At 42.2% G+C, this 20,654-nt stretch overlaps 1 protein-coding gene across 5 annotated transcripts in view; it reads right to left on the reverse strand.

Annotated features, from left to right (window-relative positions):
* The window catches only part of TEF (TEF transcription factor, PAR bZIP family member), a 170,311-nt gene that overhangs the window by 99,277 nt on the left and 50,380 nt on the right, over positions 1 to 20,654 (reverse strand). For all 5 annotated transcript variants that reach the window (XM_073592630.1, XM_073592633.1, XM_073592629.1 and 2 more), the window contains exon 2: positions 8,977 to 9,285. In XM_073592630.1, the coding sequence (XP_073448731.1) occupies positions 8,977 to 9,285 (309 nt within the window). The remainder of the gene's footprint in view (positions 1 to 8,976; positions 9,286 to 20,654) is intronic.

Raw genomic sequence — 20,654 nt, forward strand, 5'->3', positions numbered from 1 at the left:
ACTGACCTGATCATCTCCATGCGAAAGGAGCGGATCTTCAGGAACTGATTTAGGTTTTTTAGATCTAGAATTGGTCAGACATCCCCATTTGGTTTTGGTACCACAAAAAAATTTGAACAAAACCCCAGACCTTGCTCTTTTGTGGGGATCTGTATGATCACCCCTTGAGATATTAATAATCGGTCTAGTGCCTGAAACAGAGATGGTCTTTTCTCTGGATCTTTGGTAACGCTTGACCTCAGGAAGTGAGATGGTGGAAAGTCCCGAAATTCCAGCTTTTACCCCAGCGTTACCGTGGAGATGACCCATCAGTCCTGAATTTCCTCTTTCCAGACTTCTGAAAACTGCAGAAGTCTTCCCCCCACCTTGGTGAGGGGGGTTGCCGCTTCATGATGAGGCTTTAGGGTTTTGCTTTGCAGGTTTCCGACCCCAGGACTCCTTTTGAGCCTGGGCCTGACCCTGAGGTTTTCCTCTAGAGTCTGACGGTGGAGGCCGTCGCCACTGCAGAGGCGGAAGCCCCTGGCGCAGGGGAAAGAGCCCATTTAAATGAAGGGAGTTTATACTTTCTCGACTGGCAAAAGAGTACTTTTCCCACTAGAAATTGTTTGGATATATTTGTCCAAGTCTTCTCCAAAAAGTCGCTCCCCATGAAAATGGAACCCAGTTAGGAGGTTTTTACACGGTGCTTCAAGCTGACCAATTTTTTTAACAACAGTATTCTACGCATATGGCATAAGGCATAAGCATAAGGCGGGACGCCTGGTGAATAGAATCTTTAATGGCATCTATGGCAAAGCATAATGCTTTTGGTAGTTCAGCCAATTCCCGAGCTTGTTGTGCAGGAATCTCTCTAAGAGCCTGTTTAAATTGGTCCTTTAGTGATTGACAGAAGCTTATTGCAGCGATTGCAGGCCGAGTAATGGCACCTGCCAAGGAAAAAGTAGATTTTAACAGGGGATGCCAACTTTTTATCTGTTGGATCCTTAAGCATTTGTGCACTGTCTACAGGACAAGTTAGGCCTTTATTCACACTGTAAATCGCAGCGTCAACTGCTGGTACTTTCCATTTTTTGGAGAATCTCTCCTCCAGGGGACAGAGAATTGAAAATCTCTTAGGAGGGAGAAAATGCTCATCCGGGTGATCCCATTCAGCAAAAATAAGCTGTTCTAGTAATGCATGTGCAGGAAACGCATGCAAAGGCTGAGAAGGTTTTAAGGAACCCAAGGAAAAAAACTAAGCTTGCAGGAAACTGCGTTAGGGGCAGCATGAAAGTGGAACAAACCATATCTGTAAGAGTTTGTATCAGCAATTTCTCAGATTGTGAGGCTGAAAAAGGTTCATCTACCGTTGTTTCCTCCACAGAGGAATCAGCTGTTTGTTTTTCTCCTGATCAACTGAGGGCAACACCTCATCCTGAGCCCACTGTTCCCCTTGCAAAGGTTCTGAAGTGTGTGTGTGTGATTAAAGCTGCTAATCTTCCTTCCAGACCCTGCAGGGAGGAGGAAAGGACATCTTCAGTCACGTATACAGGGGCTGAGATGTGAGAAGCAGCTGCACCATCAATTTGTTCCAATGACTCACCCTGGCTTGCCATAACTGGTAATTCAGGCGAGGATCACAGCGTGGAAATGCGACTCGCGATCCTTACGCCTGGGTGTGAAACCTTTACTTTTTTGTGGTGTCTTTTTGGTAGGCATAGTCCTAAGTACAAAAACAGAGGCACTATACAAATTGCACTTAATCGCTGAATATAGTCATGACATTTAAAGCCGATATAAAGTCCAGCCTAGTGCTGGGAAAAAGGTGTCTTTCCTGTATCAGGAATGCCAGTTTGCAACCCTCATGTGTCCCACAGCTCCTGTGTCCCTGTGTTGCAGGCTGCTTGTTTCCTCCTCGTCAGCCGAGGAGAGACTGTCACAGCTGTAGTTTTATTTGTTTTAGCCTGCCGTGCGTCCTCGTGGACGTTCACGGCACCGCGCTTAGGTCCCGCCCCCTCCAAGAAAAATTCTGCCCCTTCTTATGCCCTGTACACACGGTCGGATTTTCCATCAGATTTTCCGACACAAAGTTTGAGAGCAGGCTATAAAATTTCCGGTCGTGTGTACACAAATCCGACGCACAAAGTGCCACGCATGCTCAGAATAAATAAAGAGATGAAAGCTATTGGCTACTGCCTCGTTTATAGTCCCGACGTACGTGTTTTACGTCACCGCGTTCAGAATGATCAGATTTTCCGACAACTTTGTCTGACCGTGTGTATGCAAGACAAGTTTGAGCCAAGATCCGTCGGAAAAAATCCTAGGATTTTGTTGTCGGAATGTCCGATCAATGTCCAACCGTGTGTACGGGGCATTACATTTAAAAATGTTCCTGCACAGCGTTTTCGGGTCCACAGACCCAACGGGGGGAGGTTAGTCAGAGACCCGTCCAGCAGTAAGCACCAACAACAGTAAAATCAGCCAACGGTAATAAAATCAGCAGTACCAGCGGGACCCCGGCATCCCTCCATTAGAGCTAAGCTATAAAGTCTACCTGAACCTTTTCCTCTGTACTCGTGATCTGCCATGCTTGTGAATATCGTACTCAGAGGGGTAACCATTACCTCTGCAAAGAATTTCTAGGCCACCGTAAATCAGGTAATATGGTAACAACCTGTTATACTGTGCTACCAGGAGAGAGCCAAAAGCCGTTACCACTACAGTGTTGCAAGCAGGAAGAGGCAGGGTGCACAGCCACAGAGGGTACTCAGCTGCGCAGGCACAGAAAGCACCTGAGTCTCACAGACACACTAAGCAACATAAAGGCAAGGCGCCCAGGCAACAACAGTCGGCCTAGCATCAGAAGGATGGTTAGCAACTTCCAAACCTCTCAAATTACATCCAGAGTAACAAAAGCGGCGCCCTGGCCATGAATATTTAAATGGTTTCTGCCGTGTATTTTTCACTTTAGGTTATTTATTTATTTTTTTTAGGTGGGATTAACAGGAAAAATATCTTATCATGGCCTTCGCTGGCAGGCTCAACAGGTATTTGTGGGACTTTGAAAATTAAGTGCAGATGCATTTATAACTAGAAAAGCTACAATTTCTTGGGAAATTGTGTGAAGTGTTCTTGCCTCCACCTACAGTAGTCTACAACTGGAGTGGACGGAGTAACTGGGTGGAGTGGTTTGAGTAACTGTTGTGTGGTTGGAGTAACTGTGAAAAGTGTTAAAAAGCTTAATATTTTAAAAAGTATAAATAGTAGTAAAGAAAAAAAAAAGTCCCATCATTAGCTGAAAGAGCTGAACATTTATTTAAAAAAGGATTTTTATTTTTTTTTCAAAAATGATTTTTTTTTTTTTTTCCCATGTTGTGGTCATAATGTTTTGGCTGATTATCGCGTGGACATAATGTTTTAGCTGATCATGGGGTTGTCAGCTTTTGTCACTTCCCACTCTAGTTTTGAACATTTCGACATTCATTCCTATGGGACCAATTTCGCCGCAAAAACAACGATATTTCGTGAACCATTCGACGAAACGTTCCACAAAGTAATAGCACACCAATCGGGAACAATCTGCACGTTTCTGTATATTACCGTCTATGTAGTGTAAAAGCTGTGGGAGGAGTTAGGGTGGTAAATTTGGCTATAAGAATAATTTATATGTGAGATAACGGCAAGTGGTCTTGCTATGCAAGAACACCTAATTAAATCACAACTAAACCGCTGAATAAATGGCCTCCCCACTGGTGACTCCTAGGTATTGAGGGCTGGGTACAGACCGATGGTGCATATGTGCTCTGGGACTTTTTGCACCACTATAACAACCCTGAAATTTTTCCCCTCAAAAGCACCGGTAGAAGCTTTTTGGCCAAGATCAAGTGTAGTATATGCTCTTATTAGTTATCGGAAGGGAGAAAGCTGGTGCCTCTTGTGTGGAGGCACCAGCAAGTAATCACCTGATGTGATAAGGTGGGAATGGGGGTCTTTTTCATCCCAGGCTGATTCTGGCCTGGTGCAACAGGCTTGTACCTGGTTAATGGCAAGGCTCTCCCGAAGTTCTAATGCCTTCCTGATTGGAATAGGGCTGCATTTTTCTGGTGATATGCCCCTGCATGTGGCTTCCCAGGGGTGTCAGAAAAACACTTTTGTACTGCACACATCATTGGCTCACTGGCAAAAGGATATGTCACTTTTTATCTTGCACTATGCCTTTGGATGCTGCCTTCTGGCTAGCCAGGGCAAGTTTTATATTGGCCGAAAGGCCAGCTATGTGCTGCACATGGCACCTTTTTGTTGTCATGTTTTTGTCACAGGCACTTGCACTGTATGTGTCTTTTTGTGCATTTTTGCAGAGACGGAGCATACAGGCCATCGGGGGCCTGCCCCTGATGTCAGAGTGTGGTTCTTTAGTGTTCAGGTCATTTGGCCCTCCCCACAAAGGATTTGGTGGACCAGCTTTGGCTGGTCCATAAAAGTGGGGTCCACCTGGCTTCGGCCTAGGCAGACCATGGCATACCTTGCCTCCATCAGATGCCTTGCGTCCTGGAAGGTTCAGGGTGAGACCCTTCCACTTTTGAGGTTTGGCCATTCTGTACCCCCTCTGCATTTTTCTTTGTACTGGGGTTTGACAAAGCACTGCACCAAGAAGCTTCAAAGAAAAAAAAATAATCCAGGCCGATCCTTGAGGCTTAAAGTGGATGTAAATCCGAATTTTTTTTTTTTTTTTATCATACTGTAGACTAGAGTATACGATTTCCTATCATTTGAGCCCAGTCTTGCCACACAGAGTTAATCCATCTCTGAGCAATCCTCTTTTATTGTTCAGTGAGAGAAATCTTGACAAACTGACAAAAACTGTCAAATACTCCCCCTTGCTGTGAGTGACAACCTAAGACACATGCATTATTTTTTAATTCCCACCCCCCACTCCTTTCTTCAGCAGCTCTGCAAGGATTGGCTGTTCCACACCTCAGCATGATTTGGCATGTTGAAGTCATGTGGTTACTTTCCTGTCTTTTCACTGGATGTTAGAGATCATAGCAGAAGTTCAGTTAGAAATACACAGGAGAAAATGCATATTGACAAGGGGAGTGTAGAGGTGGGCGGGGAGTCTACTGACATCACGACTCCACCCACCGAGCTCCAGACAACAGACCCACCCACAGAATCTGCAGTTTTTCAGCTCTCATAACAGACAGAGGGGAGACATTTGACAGGTAAAGATACATGCAGGAGGCATGTATATCCTTATAGATAACCCCTATGGCAGTAGTTTAGAAAGGATGACATTGGGTTTACATCCACTTTGTACCACACGTCAATAAGAGCCGAGACAGTCTCTAAGTTTAGGAATAATGGCAGAGACTTGCTATTACTATGCTATAAGGTTATCTGTCAACTTAAAAGATTAACCATCAGACAGTCCCAGTGGCTGAAGGCTTAGAGGCAGCCAACGCCACAAGCTGAAGGACTCAGCAGGGGTAAGGTGTGGAAGTACCCTATTTACATATAGTGTCAACCTCAGCAATCCAATGTGCTATTTGGTCTATAAAATCTTATATTACTGCAGTGAAATCCTCTCAGGACAGAGCCAAGGAAGGGACCACGCCCAACTGAATCAGTGAAGACTTTGAAGACTACAAACGCAAAAAGAGGTTAAATTCCAGGCTACCAGTGTCTGGTAACAGAGTGCACTGCAGGTAGCTATGGAGCCATTAGTGAACTCTGAGCTGGGGGAAACAGTGACACTGATCACCACATGTCTATGATCCACCACCACAATGTGAAGACAACATAGCTCAGAGTGCTAGCCTAGACCTCAAATACTCACATACCTGGCTGCTGGTAGCATGAGAGGTTCAGGCAACCGAAGGTGTCACTGTAAGCCAGCAGCAGTTTCACAGGTCACTTGCAGTCACGCATGATACTCCACCTATCGAATTAGGTCAGCTTTCAATCCCTTAGCGTTTACTTATTCCACAGTAGCACTGGCGCAGCAGGAACTTTAAAAACAGTGCCAAGACCTTGGTAATCCAACCACACAGTCTACCCCAAAGTGAGTTTTCAGAGAAAGGGTCACACCTGGGGCTTTGTCATGGTTCTAAACTTGGAGAGCTCTGAGGTCAACATGGTACACTCGGGTCTAAAAAGCATCACACTGCAGGGCCCAGTGCCCAAAGGTCACATTCCAGGCTAGCCCTGCATGACCAATCCAGCAGGGTTCGTGGTACACCACTCCAAAATCAGCCTTGAGAAAAGAGAATTCATATAGTTGTGTAGAAAGACCAGCTCAGCAGTGACATAGCAACAGGCATATGCTGGGAGTAGGAGGGGTTATACTGGGCTGCCCCACAATTTTTTTGTTTTGCAAATGTCCAATACTACTGTAGGCAACAGAATAGCCCACCTCTCACTAAATTCTTTAAAGGACAAGAAATAAATACAGATTTCTGCTGACTGGAGTTTAATTTTAGTGTTCTACTGCTTGTGGAAAGTATGTAGACCCTAAAATGAACATCTCCTATTTGCTCCCTTTTGGCCTGCTTAAAGCATAGCGCAACCCAAAAAGGGGATTTTTTGGGGGGCTTTGACAGGTACCAGCTCCCACTTCTGGGTAAGATCGCCACACGGAAATCTACGACATTTCCAGCTCCTCCCCCTACCCCCTGCTGCCTTCAGGGACACACAGAGGTCCCTGAAGACGACGGGACCATTCAAAAAGTGCAGTGTGACTCGTGCATGCGCAGTAGGAAAAAAGGCTTCACTGCCTGTTTCCCTTATTACAAATGCCGGAGCCTGCCCCCAAAGCTGATTGACGAATCGGCTGGGGGTGCCAATATCACAGGATCCTTGGACAGGTTAAGTGTCCTTGTAGTAAAAGTCAGCACCTACATTATTTGTAGCTGTCGACTTGAAATGTTTTTTTTTATTTTTTTTTACAGACTGGAAATCCTCTTTAATGTACGTTTGCTTGATTTGTTCAATAAGTGCAAAAAAAACAAAAAAAAACACTGGTTGACTTTACCAGAAATCTTGGGAGCTTATAACTATTTGCTCCCTGTGCACAAGGAGCAGTCATGGAGAGATCTGTGTTCTTTGCAATCCATCAGAAATTAAGTAGGCTAAGGGATTAGCTAAGGGAGATGCCCACAAATGTGAAAGAAGAGACAGCAGTTTTGGGACCCCCCAGGAGAGAGAAAAGGGATGTTTTAGAGGACAAGGGCTAAACATAATAGAAGAGTCACGTCAAGGACCTTATTACAACCTTAATAGAAAAAGTGGAAGAGCTACCATAAACTGTTTTGCTTACAAGCTGACCAGAGTTAATGTTTAAAAGTTTTTATGGGTCAAATGCAAATGTACTACACAGATTTACAATAGCTTCACCTGCAGGCTAGGTACAAGAGCTTCTGATCTTGGGGACTAGATTATTTGTTTAGTTACTACATGGAGGTGTCTGAATTAGATTAAAAAGACGATTTCTGTAAAAATCTAACCTAAACAATAAGGCCCCTTTCACACTGCAGCGCCTCTAAAGCACCGGTCATTTTTGTGGTGCTTTAGCAGCGCTTTTTGGGCGATAGCGGGGCGGATTTCCTTTTTGTCACGTGAGCTAAAAAAAAAAAAAAAAAAAAAAAAAAGTCCCGTTTTGCAGCTCTTTCAAAGCGCTGTCTATTCATTTCAATGGGCAGGGGCATTTTGGAAGCGCTATTTATAGCGCCCCAAGGACTTTTCCTAACATCTCGCAAGCGCACCGCCAGAGTGTGAAAGCACTCATTGCACAGAATAGGAGGCAGTTTTCAGGTGCTTTTTAGAGGCTATAACTAGCCTGAAAACTGCCTCAGTGTGAAAGTGGCCTTAGGTATGTGAATAAATATTGTGGGGGTGAGGGATAAGATAAAATTTAACCACTTCAGCCCCGGAAGATTTGGCTGCTAAATGACCAGCCATTTTTTGCGATTCGGCACTGCGTTAACTGACAATTGTGTGGTCATGCGACACTGCACCCAAACAAAATTGACGTCCTTTTTTTGCCACAAATAGAGATTTCTTTTGGTGGTATTTGATCGCTTCTACGGGTTTCTTTTTTGCGATATAAACAAAAAAAAATATATATATATATATATATATATATATATATATATATATATATATATATATATATATATATATATATATATATATATATATATATATATATATATAGTACTTTTTGCTATAATAAATATCCCCATTTAAAAAAAAAAGCTAATTTTTTTTCTCAGTTTAGGCCGATATGTGTTCTTCTACATATTTTTTTTTTTTCTTTTTTTTACCAAAATCGCAAGCAGCGTATGTTAATTGGTTTGCGCAAAATTTAAAGCGTCTACAAAATAGGGGATAGAATTATAGCATTTTTATTATTTTTACTAGTAATGGCGGTGATCTGCTACTCTTATCGGGACTGCAACATTATGGCAGACACTTTTGACACATTTTTGGGACCATTGGCATTTATATAGCGATCAGTGCTATAAAAATGCACAGATTACTGTAAAAATGTCACTGGCAGGGAAGGGGTTAACACTAGGGGGCGATCAAGGGTTAACTGTGTTCCCTGTGTGTGTTTCCAATTGTACGGGGAGGGGACTGACCTAGAGGAAATGAAAGTTTGTGGTTCCTAGCTATTAGTAACTCACGATCTGTCACTTCTCACAGAACAGAAGTTTGTGTGTTTACACACACACACACACACACACACACACACACACACACGTCCCTGTTCTGCCTCTTGTGCCCATGATCTCTCGTGGCCGGCGGTCATCACGACCATCAGGCACAAGCATTGGCAACCCCGCAGGGCATGAGTGCGTCTGCTATCCTGATCCCGCAAGCCGACGTATAGCTACGACGGCTCGCGTCGACCTGCCCCAGTATAATGACGGCGGCTGGTCGGCAAGTGGTTAGGCTATGAAGATTTATTTTTAAAAGAAAACCCTTGAACAAATTCACCTTTGCTTTCACATGTTTGCAGTAAACCTGATGGTGACACAGGGGATGCAGAAGTGGAAGCGGTCTCCTCTTCATCTTCCAGCTCAGCAACTGGCATAAGTGGGTTTTGAATTGCCCGCGCAAGCTGTGTTGGGCTGGATGGGATGCCATTCTCCAACAAGAATTCATCAAGGTCCATGTACTCCAGGTGGAAAGATTCGCCATCATAAGGAATGGTCTTATCCCAGATAGGTGGCATGAGTGCCGCAGAAACAGAGAATGAATTTCCATCAAAGCTGTCATCTTTGTCCAAATTGGTCTTGTCTTTTTCTAGGAAAAAAAAAAAAAAACACAAACATAAGAACATTAGAATGAATATATATGAACTGCAAACAAAATTGAAAATCGGTCTGTAAAAAATATGAATCAATATTACTCATTTTCTATGAAAACACTAAAATAATCTAGGATATCATATACCGTATATACTCGAGTATAAGTTGACCCGAATTTAAGCCGAGGCACCTAATTTTACCACAAAAATCTGGGAAAACTTATTGACTCGAGTATAAGCCTAGGGTGAGAAATGCGCAGCTACTGTAAGTGGAAAAAAGGGTCAACAATGCCCATTTGCAGCCTCACTGTGCCCATTTGCAGCCATAGGTCCCCCAAACTTCAAACTTGGTAGTTAAGGGTTACTAGATGCCCCCTAGCTGCAGCCAAAATTTGGGGTCTCTGGGCCCAAAGGTTCCCGAAATGACATTGCTGCAGATGGACACAGTTGACCGAATTTGGGGCCCCGTATCTCGGGGCCACTTAGTGCTAGGAACCCCAAATTTGGTGTGCAAACCCAGTGGAACTAGCAATATATCAAAAGCTGGGGTTCCTAGCACCAAGTTGCCCCGATATACAGGGCCCCAAAAATTGGTTCAGAAAATGTCCAGCACTTTTCTGCAGCAGAGAATGACATTTTCCAAACCAACTTTGGGGCTCCGTATCTCGAGGCCAGTTGGTGCTAGGAACCCCAGCTTACCCCAGACCCTATCCATACTCATGGGCATAACTAAAAAGACTAACAAGACTACATAGGGAGCGCACTGGCAACATTGTTTGGGACTTGGTGTCACCCTTATTCGGAAAGGGGTACCATTTGTACATGGCCACTTTAGTCACCTTTTTGATTGTGGAATTGGTGCATGTGGCACAATGCGATATAATCAACGGGGCTTCCCCCAATGTTTTTGTTCTGTCCTCCCTTCATGCAGATATGACAGTCAAAATTCCAAAAGCGACTGGTGTTGTGTCCACAAATACAACCTTAACATGAGAGGAGAGGACTTTAAGGACCAGATGATGGCTCCGTACTTAAATTGCCCGTAAGGCCAGACACTGGTATAAAGAAAAAGGGTCTGTATACTTATTTCAGTGCAGAACGTTTATGTGCTATACAAAGCGACAGGACGAACTGGATCCTTCCTAAAATTCCAGGAAGAAATCATCACAGCCCTTCTGTTTCCGGACGGTGCTGTGGCCCAACTTCCCAATGCAAATGCAGTGAGACGGCTGCATGAGAGGCACTTCCCAGAAGTCCTCCGTGGTACCCTGCCCAAAGAAGATGTTGTGTCTGCAGAAAATGTGGATATAGGTGTGACACCCGCTATTATTGTCTCTCCTGTCCTGGCCAACCTGATCTATGCATCAGCGAATGTTTCCGTCGCTATCACACACTAGTGGAATATTAGCATAGGGTACAGCACTGCACAGTCCTAGGGCACACATACACAGGGTCTCTAAAGATGAGATGGTCATCACATTTTTAGAGACCCTAATCTGGAACGTTTACAGCTAAAAGTGCAAATTAAAAAAAAAAAGTTTTATTTTCTTCTCTTTTGTTACTGTATTTTATTTTATTGTATTTGCTTTGCAGGTATGGTATGTCTTACTGTTATACTGTAATGTTACTTTGTTTATTGTTAACCATTATTTGCTTTGCAGGTACACCATTCAGCTGCAGCACAGGTTCATTTATTCTGACAGCAACAGCGTTTGCTCTCACAATACATAAAGTCGTGACTCCAGCGCTGTAGGAGGTGATTTCACCACCACAGTTAAAAAATTTAAAAAAAAAAACGGTACTTGTATGCCCATCATTAGAAGTGGGTGGAAGCAGGGAGGTATTCTAATGGTGGGCATACCCACCGATCAATCTCTTTTTTCGTTCATTAGGGATCATTCTTTTCAGACAGCGGTCAGCTTTCATGTAAAAGCAATCCTAGCGGTTAATTAGACTGCTAGACTGCTTTTACAAGCAGTAGGAATAAACGTTCTCCTCCCGTTGTCTTCCATGGTTTTCTCGGGCTCTCCTGTCCCACCGGGGAACCAGAGAATGCAGCTGGTAGTTTCGCCAGCTGACAATAGAGCTGATCAGAGACCAGAACGGCTCCAATCATCTTTTATGGCCCAAGAAACGGAAGCTACGAGCATTTCATGACTTTGGTTTTGCTGGATATAAACTGCGCCTTTGGGAAAATTGGAAAGCAATCTATCACACCAATCTTGGTGTGGCCAGGTGCTTTGAGGGCAGAGGAGATTTAGAGTCTAATAGACGCCAATTTTTTTTTTATTTCTTTTAAAAGAGTACCTGTCACTACCTATTGCTATCATAGGGGATATATACATGCCCTGTGGTAACAATAAGAATGATAAAAAAAAACAAAAAACAAAAAAAAAACCACCCGTGTCATATGTAAACAGCAATTGAGGACAGATTGAGGGCAGTAATTCTAGCAGTAGACCTTCTCTGTAAATCTAAAGTGGTAACCTGCAAAGGCTTTTAAAAATGTATGTAGTTTGTCGCCGCTGCACGGTTGTGTGCAATTTTAAAGCATGACGTGTTTGGTATCTATGTACTCGGCATAAGATCATCTTTTATATTTTACCAAACATTTGGGCAATATAGTGTGTTTTAGTGCATTAAAATTTACAAAAGTTTTTTCCCAAAAAAGCGCGTTTGAAAAATCGCTGTGCAAATACGGTGTGAAAAAAAAAATTAAAAATGATTGCAACACCCACCATTTTAATCTGTAGGGCCTTTGCTTTTAAAAAAAATTACACACTATATATATATATATATATATATATATATATATATATATATATATATATATATATATATATATACACACACACACATATACATACATATATTATACATACACATATACATACACACACACATAAAAAAAAAAAAAGAATTAAGTAGAAAAAGTAGAAACATAGGAGGAGAGGGAGAATCTACTACGTACATATAGTAAGTATCAGACTGTAACGATCAATTGGGGAACAAAACCCATATCAACCACGCCACTACATCTAATATTGTGAAAACCTGACATCCCACTCCTCTCTCTCAGAATAAGTCATTCACAGCAATTAAATGTTGATAATTCTCAATATTGCTATATCAAAACATTTTTTTCCATGTAATCATCTTCAAGATGATTCCCCTGTTTCAAATCCTGTATAGTTTCCATTGAATCTAGGGAAGAAAAATATGATTGTATAAATCCCAATCCATGTTTATAGGAATAGATACAGATCAAAGAATCTCTATTCATTCCATTTGGATGAAGAGACTGTAACTTGTTAAACCATCATACCTCCCGTTTCTTAAAATTCTGTCACCCCCTCTTTTATCCCTGGATACTTCCTCTAATACCATGAAGTGCAGATCAGATTCCTTGTGTCCCTTTTTCTAGGAAATGTCTCCATATTGGTAAACTGGGCTGTTTGTGTCTTATCATGCTGCGGTGCTGGGCTATTCTATCCTTGATCTTTTCTCCGACACATATCAAACTGCAGGGGCATGTGAGGATATATACCACATAGGAGGATTGGCATGTGTGGAAGCCATTATTTACGACCTTTTCTCCATTAGTAGGATGAGTGTAATGATCATTTTTAAGTAGTAAGTTGCATTGGATGCAATTTAAACAGGGATAACATCCCTTTTTTTCCCCCAAGAATGTCATTTTTGTTTCATGTGTGCTGGCCTTAAACTCAGAACTAACTAGAGAGTCCCTTAGAGTCTTATTATGCCGATAGGCTCTTATGGGAACTTGTTCTAAAATATCTATCTGGGGATAGGACCATTTTAGAAGGGGACAATGTTTTTTAAATAATACTAAAGATGTTTTCACTGTAACTATGGAACTGAAAAATAAATGGTAATCTTGGTCTCTCCTGTTTACGTTTCCTAAAGGTAAAAGTTACATCCTTATTTTGAATTTTAATCAATTCCTGTATAATCATCCTCTCTGGATAACCAACCTTGTTCCCTGAATTTTTGGCACATCTCTTGTAATCTTGTTTCCCTTACTATCTCATTACTGACAATACGTTTAACCCTCAGCAGTTGACTCTTCACGATCGATTTAAACATGTGCAGTGGATGGTAACTATTAAATAGTAAAAGTTGATTCCTGTCCGTGGATTTAATGTATAAGTCAGAGGTCGGAGTCAATCTGACCCAAATCCGTGTATCCAGAAAAAGAATAGAATTGCCGCCAATGAGATAAAAAAAAAATTATATTATATATCTATCTATCTATCTATCTATCTCTTTGCATCTGCAAGAGCTCTAAAAGACCCAAGGCTGAAGACAGCAGGTTGAACCTCCAGATGCAGATAAGAATGTACAACAAAAGGGGCCCAAACAGTCTCATGCATGTCTGAGATAATGACAGAAGGCTGGGATTTCTCAAAGGCAACATAACCATAGAAAGGCTGTAGGGACCCTCAGTGCGATTCAGTCATTGGGCCGATCACCTCTAAACCCGTTGTGTGATCAGATATTGAAGGCGCTGGAGCATGCTTAGAGCACCTGCGATCAGCACATGCAAGGAATTGGACACAAAAAGTCTTGTGTAACTGCAGTAGAGACCCCGATGACAAGCCAGGGACATGACCAAAAATAAAACAAGGAACAACGCCAAAAATATTGATGGATGGTGGAGGATTCTACCTAGAAATGCTGCCACTTGGTACTAGTGAAACACTAGTTGATACAGATAAAAGGGAAGTGAGCAGCGCAGATCTAAAAATCCTGTAACCAAGTAATAAATGGCTTGTAATTAACACATGTGAAACAAATCAAAGAACCTCCAAGGAGCGTTAGGACGCTGAATAACAAAACTAGTAGGACAGGGCTAGGATGCTGACATCGGGTGTTTCTGTGATCGTGCTTGCAGCCTTTGAGACTGCAGCCGGAGCCGACTATTATATACAAATCATCATGTTTGTGTTCCCTAGTGTCGGACAGACACTTGTGAAATGTGAGTGCTTTTAAAAAAATTGTTTTAATAAACATGCATTATTTGAATGGTATTACGCTATGGGAGATCTTTTTCCTTTGGGAGAGAAACTGACAAGAGGACACGTTAAAGACAGCACGATGGAGAGGGGATTTGCCTGATATACAACACAAAAAGCGCAGTTACTGGTTTATAATTTGACCAGCTACAATTTCTGGTGAGTTAACTTTAGGACTTATGGTGAAGGAGCTCATCGGGTGTATAATTGCATCAAGAGTTGGATTACGATTTTGCTTTTAATTCGTTGTGGGATTGTAAATATGGACTTTGATTTTTTTTTTTTTAAATAGATGCACTTTTGGATCATATTTTTGATTGAAATTGGGAAGATGAACTTTATTTTTTGCACAGTTGCACTTTATTTATGAATTATTTTTGAGATTGAGAAACATTATACCTATGCACTTTAATTTTTTTCTACATAAGATTTTTTAGGTGTGAGCGCCAGATTCACGTTTAAGATATTTGCACAAAAGTGTATGTTTTCACATAACGTTGTGTTGACACTTCACTTATTTATACAGAGGATATATACATTGTCAAATGTAAGGGGAATATTGCTAGCAATAGCATAATATTCACAGGGTTCATTGATTTGTTTCACATGTGTTAAATGCAAGGTAGGGACATGGCCTCACCTGACAGAGCCAAGGTCATAGGATTCAAGATTACAGACATCAATGTCCTCAGTAAACATCCCTGGAATCTTCACAGCACAAGATGAGGCCAGACTGTGCAGTAGGATCGACCTCTATGAGTCTAGATACAGACTTGTGCCTGCATGGTGATAAATTCAACAAGGTACTCACAAACCCAGGCAGCTGGTTAGAGTATGAAGGCCCGAGGTGCCCAAGGTCACTGTAGATGGGAACTAGAAACAACCAGAGAGAGATCAGAGTTCTACATGGCTCTTTTGCAAAGCAAAAGCAGCAGCAGGGCAAAAGTTCCTTAAAAGTTGAATAGTGGGAAAAGCCATGGAGCTTTTGAGAGCAACACCCCACCCAAGTGCTCACTCCCACAGCAATTCACCCTTCCTGATGTAAAACTGGCAGAAAGCAGGGAATCCAAAAGCGGTGCAAATAGTGAGGTAGCAAACAAATTATCATTAGAATTCCCCTAGAAGAATGTATGCATGTACAACATACAGAGAAAAAAAGAAAAAAAAAGTTGTTTTTTTTATTGCATTTTAGTGTAAATATGAGATCTGAGGTCTTTTTGACCCCAGATCTCACATTTAAGAGGTCCGGCCATGCTTTTTTTTCTATTATTATATATATTTTTTTTTTTTGGGTACATGACTATGTAATTGGCAAAGTGTGACAGAAAAATTGTGATGGGCAGGAAGGGGTATAAGTGTCCAGGTATTGGGGTGGTTCCATTATTGAGGTAGTTAACGTAAACCTACAGTGGGGAAAAGGATTTGATCCCCTGCAGATTTTGCCCACTTAAAGAAATGAAGGGTCTAGAATTTTTATCATAGGTGTATTTTAATTGATAGAGACAGAATATCAACCAAAAATCCAGAAAAAAAAAAACACAATACAAATGTTATAAACGGAGTTGAAGTTCAGTGAGTAAAATAAGTATTTGGTCCCCAAGCATAACATGACTTGGTGGAGAAACCCTTGTCGGCAAGCACAGAGGTAAGACGTTTCTTGTAGTTGGTTACCAGGTTTGCACACATCTCAGGAAGGATTTTGGTTCACTCTTCTTTACAGGTCTTCTCCAAATCCTTAAAGTTTCTTGGCTGTCTCTTAGCAACTCGAAGTTTCAGCTCCCTCCATACATTTTCTATCTATAGGATTAAGGTCTGGAGACTGGCTAGGCCACTCCATGATCGTAATGTGCTTCTTCTTGAGCCACTCCTTTGTTGCCTTGGCGGTATGTTTTGGGTCATTGTCATACTGGAAGACTCATCCACCCATCTTCAGGTGTTCAGGCTGAAGAAAGAAGGTTCTCATCCAAGATTTTACAATACATGAACTCATCCATTGGCCCCCTCAATGCAACAAAGTCAGCCTGTTACTTTAGCAGAGAACCAGCCCCATGCTTGACTGTAGGGATGGTGTTCTTAAAAGCGGAGGTCCACCCAAAAAAAAAAAAAAAATTAATACATAAAAACGCTCCTTTTAAATACATTAAAAAAAAAATTTACTTATCAGAAATGCCTGTTGCTAGGCAGATCATCCTAATCTGACACTTCCTATTCTGCGGTGATCTTCAGTCTTTTCCTCCTTGCGTTGATTTCTGGGAAATTTGGGTGCGGTGTCTTCTGGGACCTGTGTATGTCACAGAAGACAGCCGCCCATTTAGAAATCGCCAGGGGACTTGCGCATGCACAATAGGAAACAGGCAGTGCAGCCGCAAGGCTGCACTGCCTGTTTCCTTTAGTGAGGATGGCGGCGCCGGCACACGATGCGAGGGACGGATCGGCCTCGGGGGGGCAACATCGCAGGCGCCCTGAACAGGTAAGTGTCCCTATTAAAAAAGTCAGCAGCTACAGTGTTTGTAGCTGCTGACTTTAAAAAAAAAAAATTACGGCTGGAACACCGCTTTAAGGTCATAGTCAGCATTTTTCTTCCTCCAAACACAGTGAGTCAAGTTAACAACAAAGAGCTCAATGTTTCTCTAATCTGACCACAGCACTTTCTCCCAATCATTTAGATGTTTCATTGGCAAACTTCAGACGGCCTGTACATGTGCCTTCTTGAGGAGGTGCTGCAGGATTTCAATCCATGGCTGCGTATTGTTACCAATGGTTTGTTTGGTGGCTGTGGTCCCAACTGGCTTGAGATCATTCACATTGTTACATAGTAGGCGAGGCTGAAAAAAAGACACAAGTCCAACCTATGAGTGTGATTTTATGTCACAAGCTCCTCCGGTGTAGCTCTTGGCTGATCCCTCACTTTTCTCATGAGGCAAAATCTTTCATGGAGCTCTAGACCAAGGGCAATTTATGGTTATTTTACATTTCTTCCATTTGCGAATAATCTCTCCATCAGTTGTCTCGTTCTCACCATGCTTCTTGCTGATGGTCTTGTAGCCAGCCCTGTGCAGGTCTACAATCTTGTCCCAGACATCCTTTGATAGCTTTGGTCTGATCATGATGGTGAAGTTTGAATGGAAGAAAGATTCTGTGGACAGGTGTCTTTTATACACATAATGAGTTGCCATTAGGAGCACCTTCTTAACCACTTCAATACAAGACACTTTCCCCCCTTCCTGCGCAGACCAATTTTCAGAGCTGTTGCACTTTGAATGACAATTGCGCGGTCATGCAAAACTGCACACAAGCAAATTTTTTATCATTTTTTCCCCCACAAATAGAGCTTTAATTTGGTGGTATTTGATCACCACCGGGGTTTTATTTTTTGATTAAAAAAAAGACCGAAATTTTGGAAAAAAATTAAAGTTTTTCTTTATTTCTGTTGTAAATAAGTAAGTTTTCTCCTTCACTGATGGGAGATAATGAGGCTGCACTGATGGGCACTGGTGAGGAGGCACTAATAGATGGCTCTGATAGGCAGCACTGATGAGGCACTGACAGGAATTACTGCTGGGCATTGATTGGCACCTCTAATGGGCACTGATTGGCAACCCTGCTGGTCATACCTGGTGGTCTTGGGTAACGTCCCTGGTGGGGGCTACGCTGATAATCAGTACAGACCCTCTCTGTCAGGAGAGCAGCCGATGGGGTCTCCTCTACTCGTGTCTGTCAGCGCGAGTGGAGTAAAAGTCGATACACAGCTCTTCCTGTTTATGCTGTGCTTGGACTCAGCTGATCACATGGTAAAGAGCCTACGTCAGACTGGCACACAAAACACCAACGATCGCCATGCAGCGCACCCCCGCAGGCGTGTGATCGCAGCTCATCTTGCTGGACATCATATGACATCCAGTCAGGATAACTTAACCACTTTGCGCACATCATTCTGTTATATGGCGGGCGGAAAGTGGTTAAATTGACAGGACTAATCTGTATACCACATGAGCACATCTTGTAGCCAGTCTGTGGGAGCCAGAATTATTGTTGGTTGGTAGGGGGATCAAATACTTATTTTACTCACTAAACTGCAACTCAATTTATAACATTTGTATTGTTTTTTTTTTTTTTTTATTGGATTTTTGGTTGATATTCTGTCTCTATCATTTAAAATACACCCATGAAAAAAAATGATAGACCCTTCATTTCTGTGAGTGGGCAAACTTACAAAATATGCAGGGGATCAAGTAATTATTTTCCCACAGAATTGCTTTGTCTTGCATAAAAGCATCAAATAAAATGGGCTAAGCTGCAAATGCGGAGCATGAATGTAACACATCCATATAGTTAAGAATTGTACGTCCACTTGGACGACAACGATAACCATATACTCTTTGAATTTCAGCCTATTGTTGCTATAGCATCAAAATTTCAAGTCATGGGTAATCCTGCCAGGACTATGGAGTTTGTCAAACGCATCTGTCTGTTCGCCGTCCTCTGAGGAATGTACAAGGTGCTGCGCATGTGCAGCTTCGTTGACATTTCCAGCACAGTGTCAGGGTGAATGACTGCTGCGCATGCATGGGAGTGACATCATCCCGCACGGGCCAATCAAGACATACAGCCAGCCAAAGGCCAGCACCCAGAAAAAGCTGAGGAGAAGATGCCAGCATCTCCGAGGGACCTGCGATTTAACACAGAGTTAGTCTTTTTTGTGTTTATTAATAGTCAGCAGCTACAAAAAGCGTAGCTGCTGACTTTTAATTAGCACACACTCACCTGTCCCAGGATCCAACGATGTGGCCGCCCAAACCCTCGATTCTCTCTCTCTCCCCAGCATTACAGCTGTGGGCACCCAGCTTTGACAGCTTGCGGCTTGGAGAGGAATGCTTAAAGCGGAACTTCTCCTTTAATAATCGAAGGAGCTGGGCAGAACATTCTCATGCCAAAATAGTGACTCCACCCAATCAGATGTAGCCACTGTTTGGATTTTCAGACAAATATGGCTGTCAGAATACAATAACCAGCGGATGGAAGGTTGGGGGAATCTAGTGATTTCTCTTGCTCCGCCCACAGGACTGAATGAGCAGAATCCATGTGTGTATGGCTAGCCTAACATTTGCAGAAAAAGAAAATCAGCAATGGCGACTTCCAGGTTCCTCTAAGTACAATGTATCTAAATTAGAAAAGAAAGGAACTGTCTCCAATACACAGATTTTTCCAATTGGATTGTCCATATCTGCCAAACTGTAAAAATCTGTCTAATGAGTGGCTCTAATGCCTGGTATACAAGATGAGATTATCGGCCGAATGATCTTTTTTTTTTTTTTGCATACTAATCTCATATCAACAATGAAGTTTACTAAAGTTACAATTCTCGTACAACTAATAGAAAGTTGGAAGTGATGTAATGTGTTGTAGTGTATTTGAATTGTATATTCAGATGACAACTGTACTGATTAATGGAAAATCTGTACAATCTCGTATCATACAAGAACTTTTTTTTGTGCTTGTCCGATCGTATTATATCTGTGTTCATATATCTATATATGAACTGCCGTGATCGGCTCTCAAAGGCTCTGTACTAATATTCAGATAATCGTACGATCGCTTTGAAAGTGGAACTTTTCATACGATTTTCTGATCGTGTACAGGCTCTGTTCACATCTGCGCGTTTAGTGAACGCATGCAGAAGTGTGTGTTGCTCTATGTCTGAAAAAGGTTAAGGAGCTTTGTTTGTTGCATTTAAATAAAATGAGCCGCCCTATAGGTTACACAAAAAAAGCACATCTAGCATACACTAGATGTGAATGTGGCCAAAAAGACTGTGTGTGCGTTGTTCATGCACATTGTTTATCTTTTTATTTCGTTTTCATGCTTTTTTTTTTTGGTAGGAGAAGGGGACTGGATGTTACACACTAAACCCTACCAAAAAAGTATATAAATGCGTTTTTGATGCAATGCACTTTCATTGAAGTCTATGGACCCAAAAACGCACCTTCTCGCATTAAAAAAAAAAAAAAAAAAAAAAACACATACACACACACATGTGAACCTAGCCTGAGGATCAGAAAAGTTTATCGCCCTTTAGAAGAGCCCTAAAAAGCCAATCACCACACCAGGCCAGTAAAAGGAGTAACATCAGGCTGAGTATGCGCAGCTATATGATCACCATACCCCCTTACTGTCCCTCATTTAGGGGAACTGTCCCTCTTTTGACCCCAAGTTCCTTGTGCAGCCTTAGGCCGGCCATAGGTGCTGAACCGGCCAAGATTTAAACCATGTGTGGGCAGGTTGAACGTACCAAGCTGATCAAATCGATCAGCTTGGGTACAACTAGCCTG

The sequence above is a fragment of the Aquarana catesbeiana genome, linkage group LG07 (genome assembly GCF_042186555.1).
Source record: "Aquarana catesbeiana isolate 2022-GZ linkage group LG07, ASM4218655v1, whole genome shotgun sequence".
Taxonomy (NCBI): Eukaryota; Metazoa; Chordata; class Amphibia; order Anura; family Ranidae; genus Aquarana; species Aquarana catesbeiana.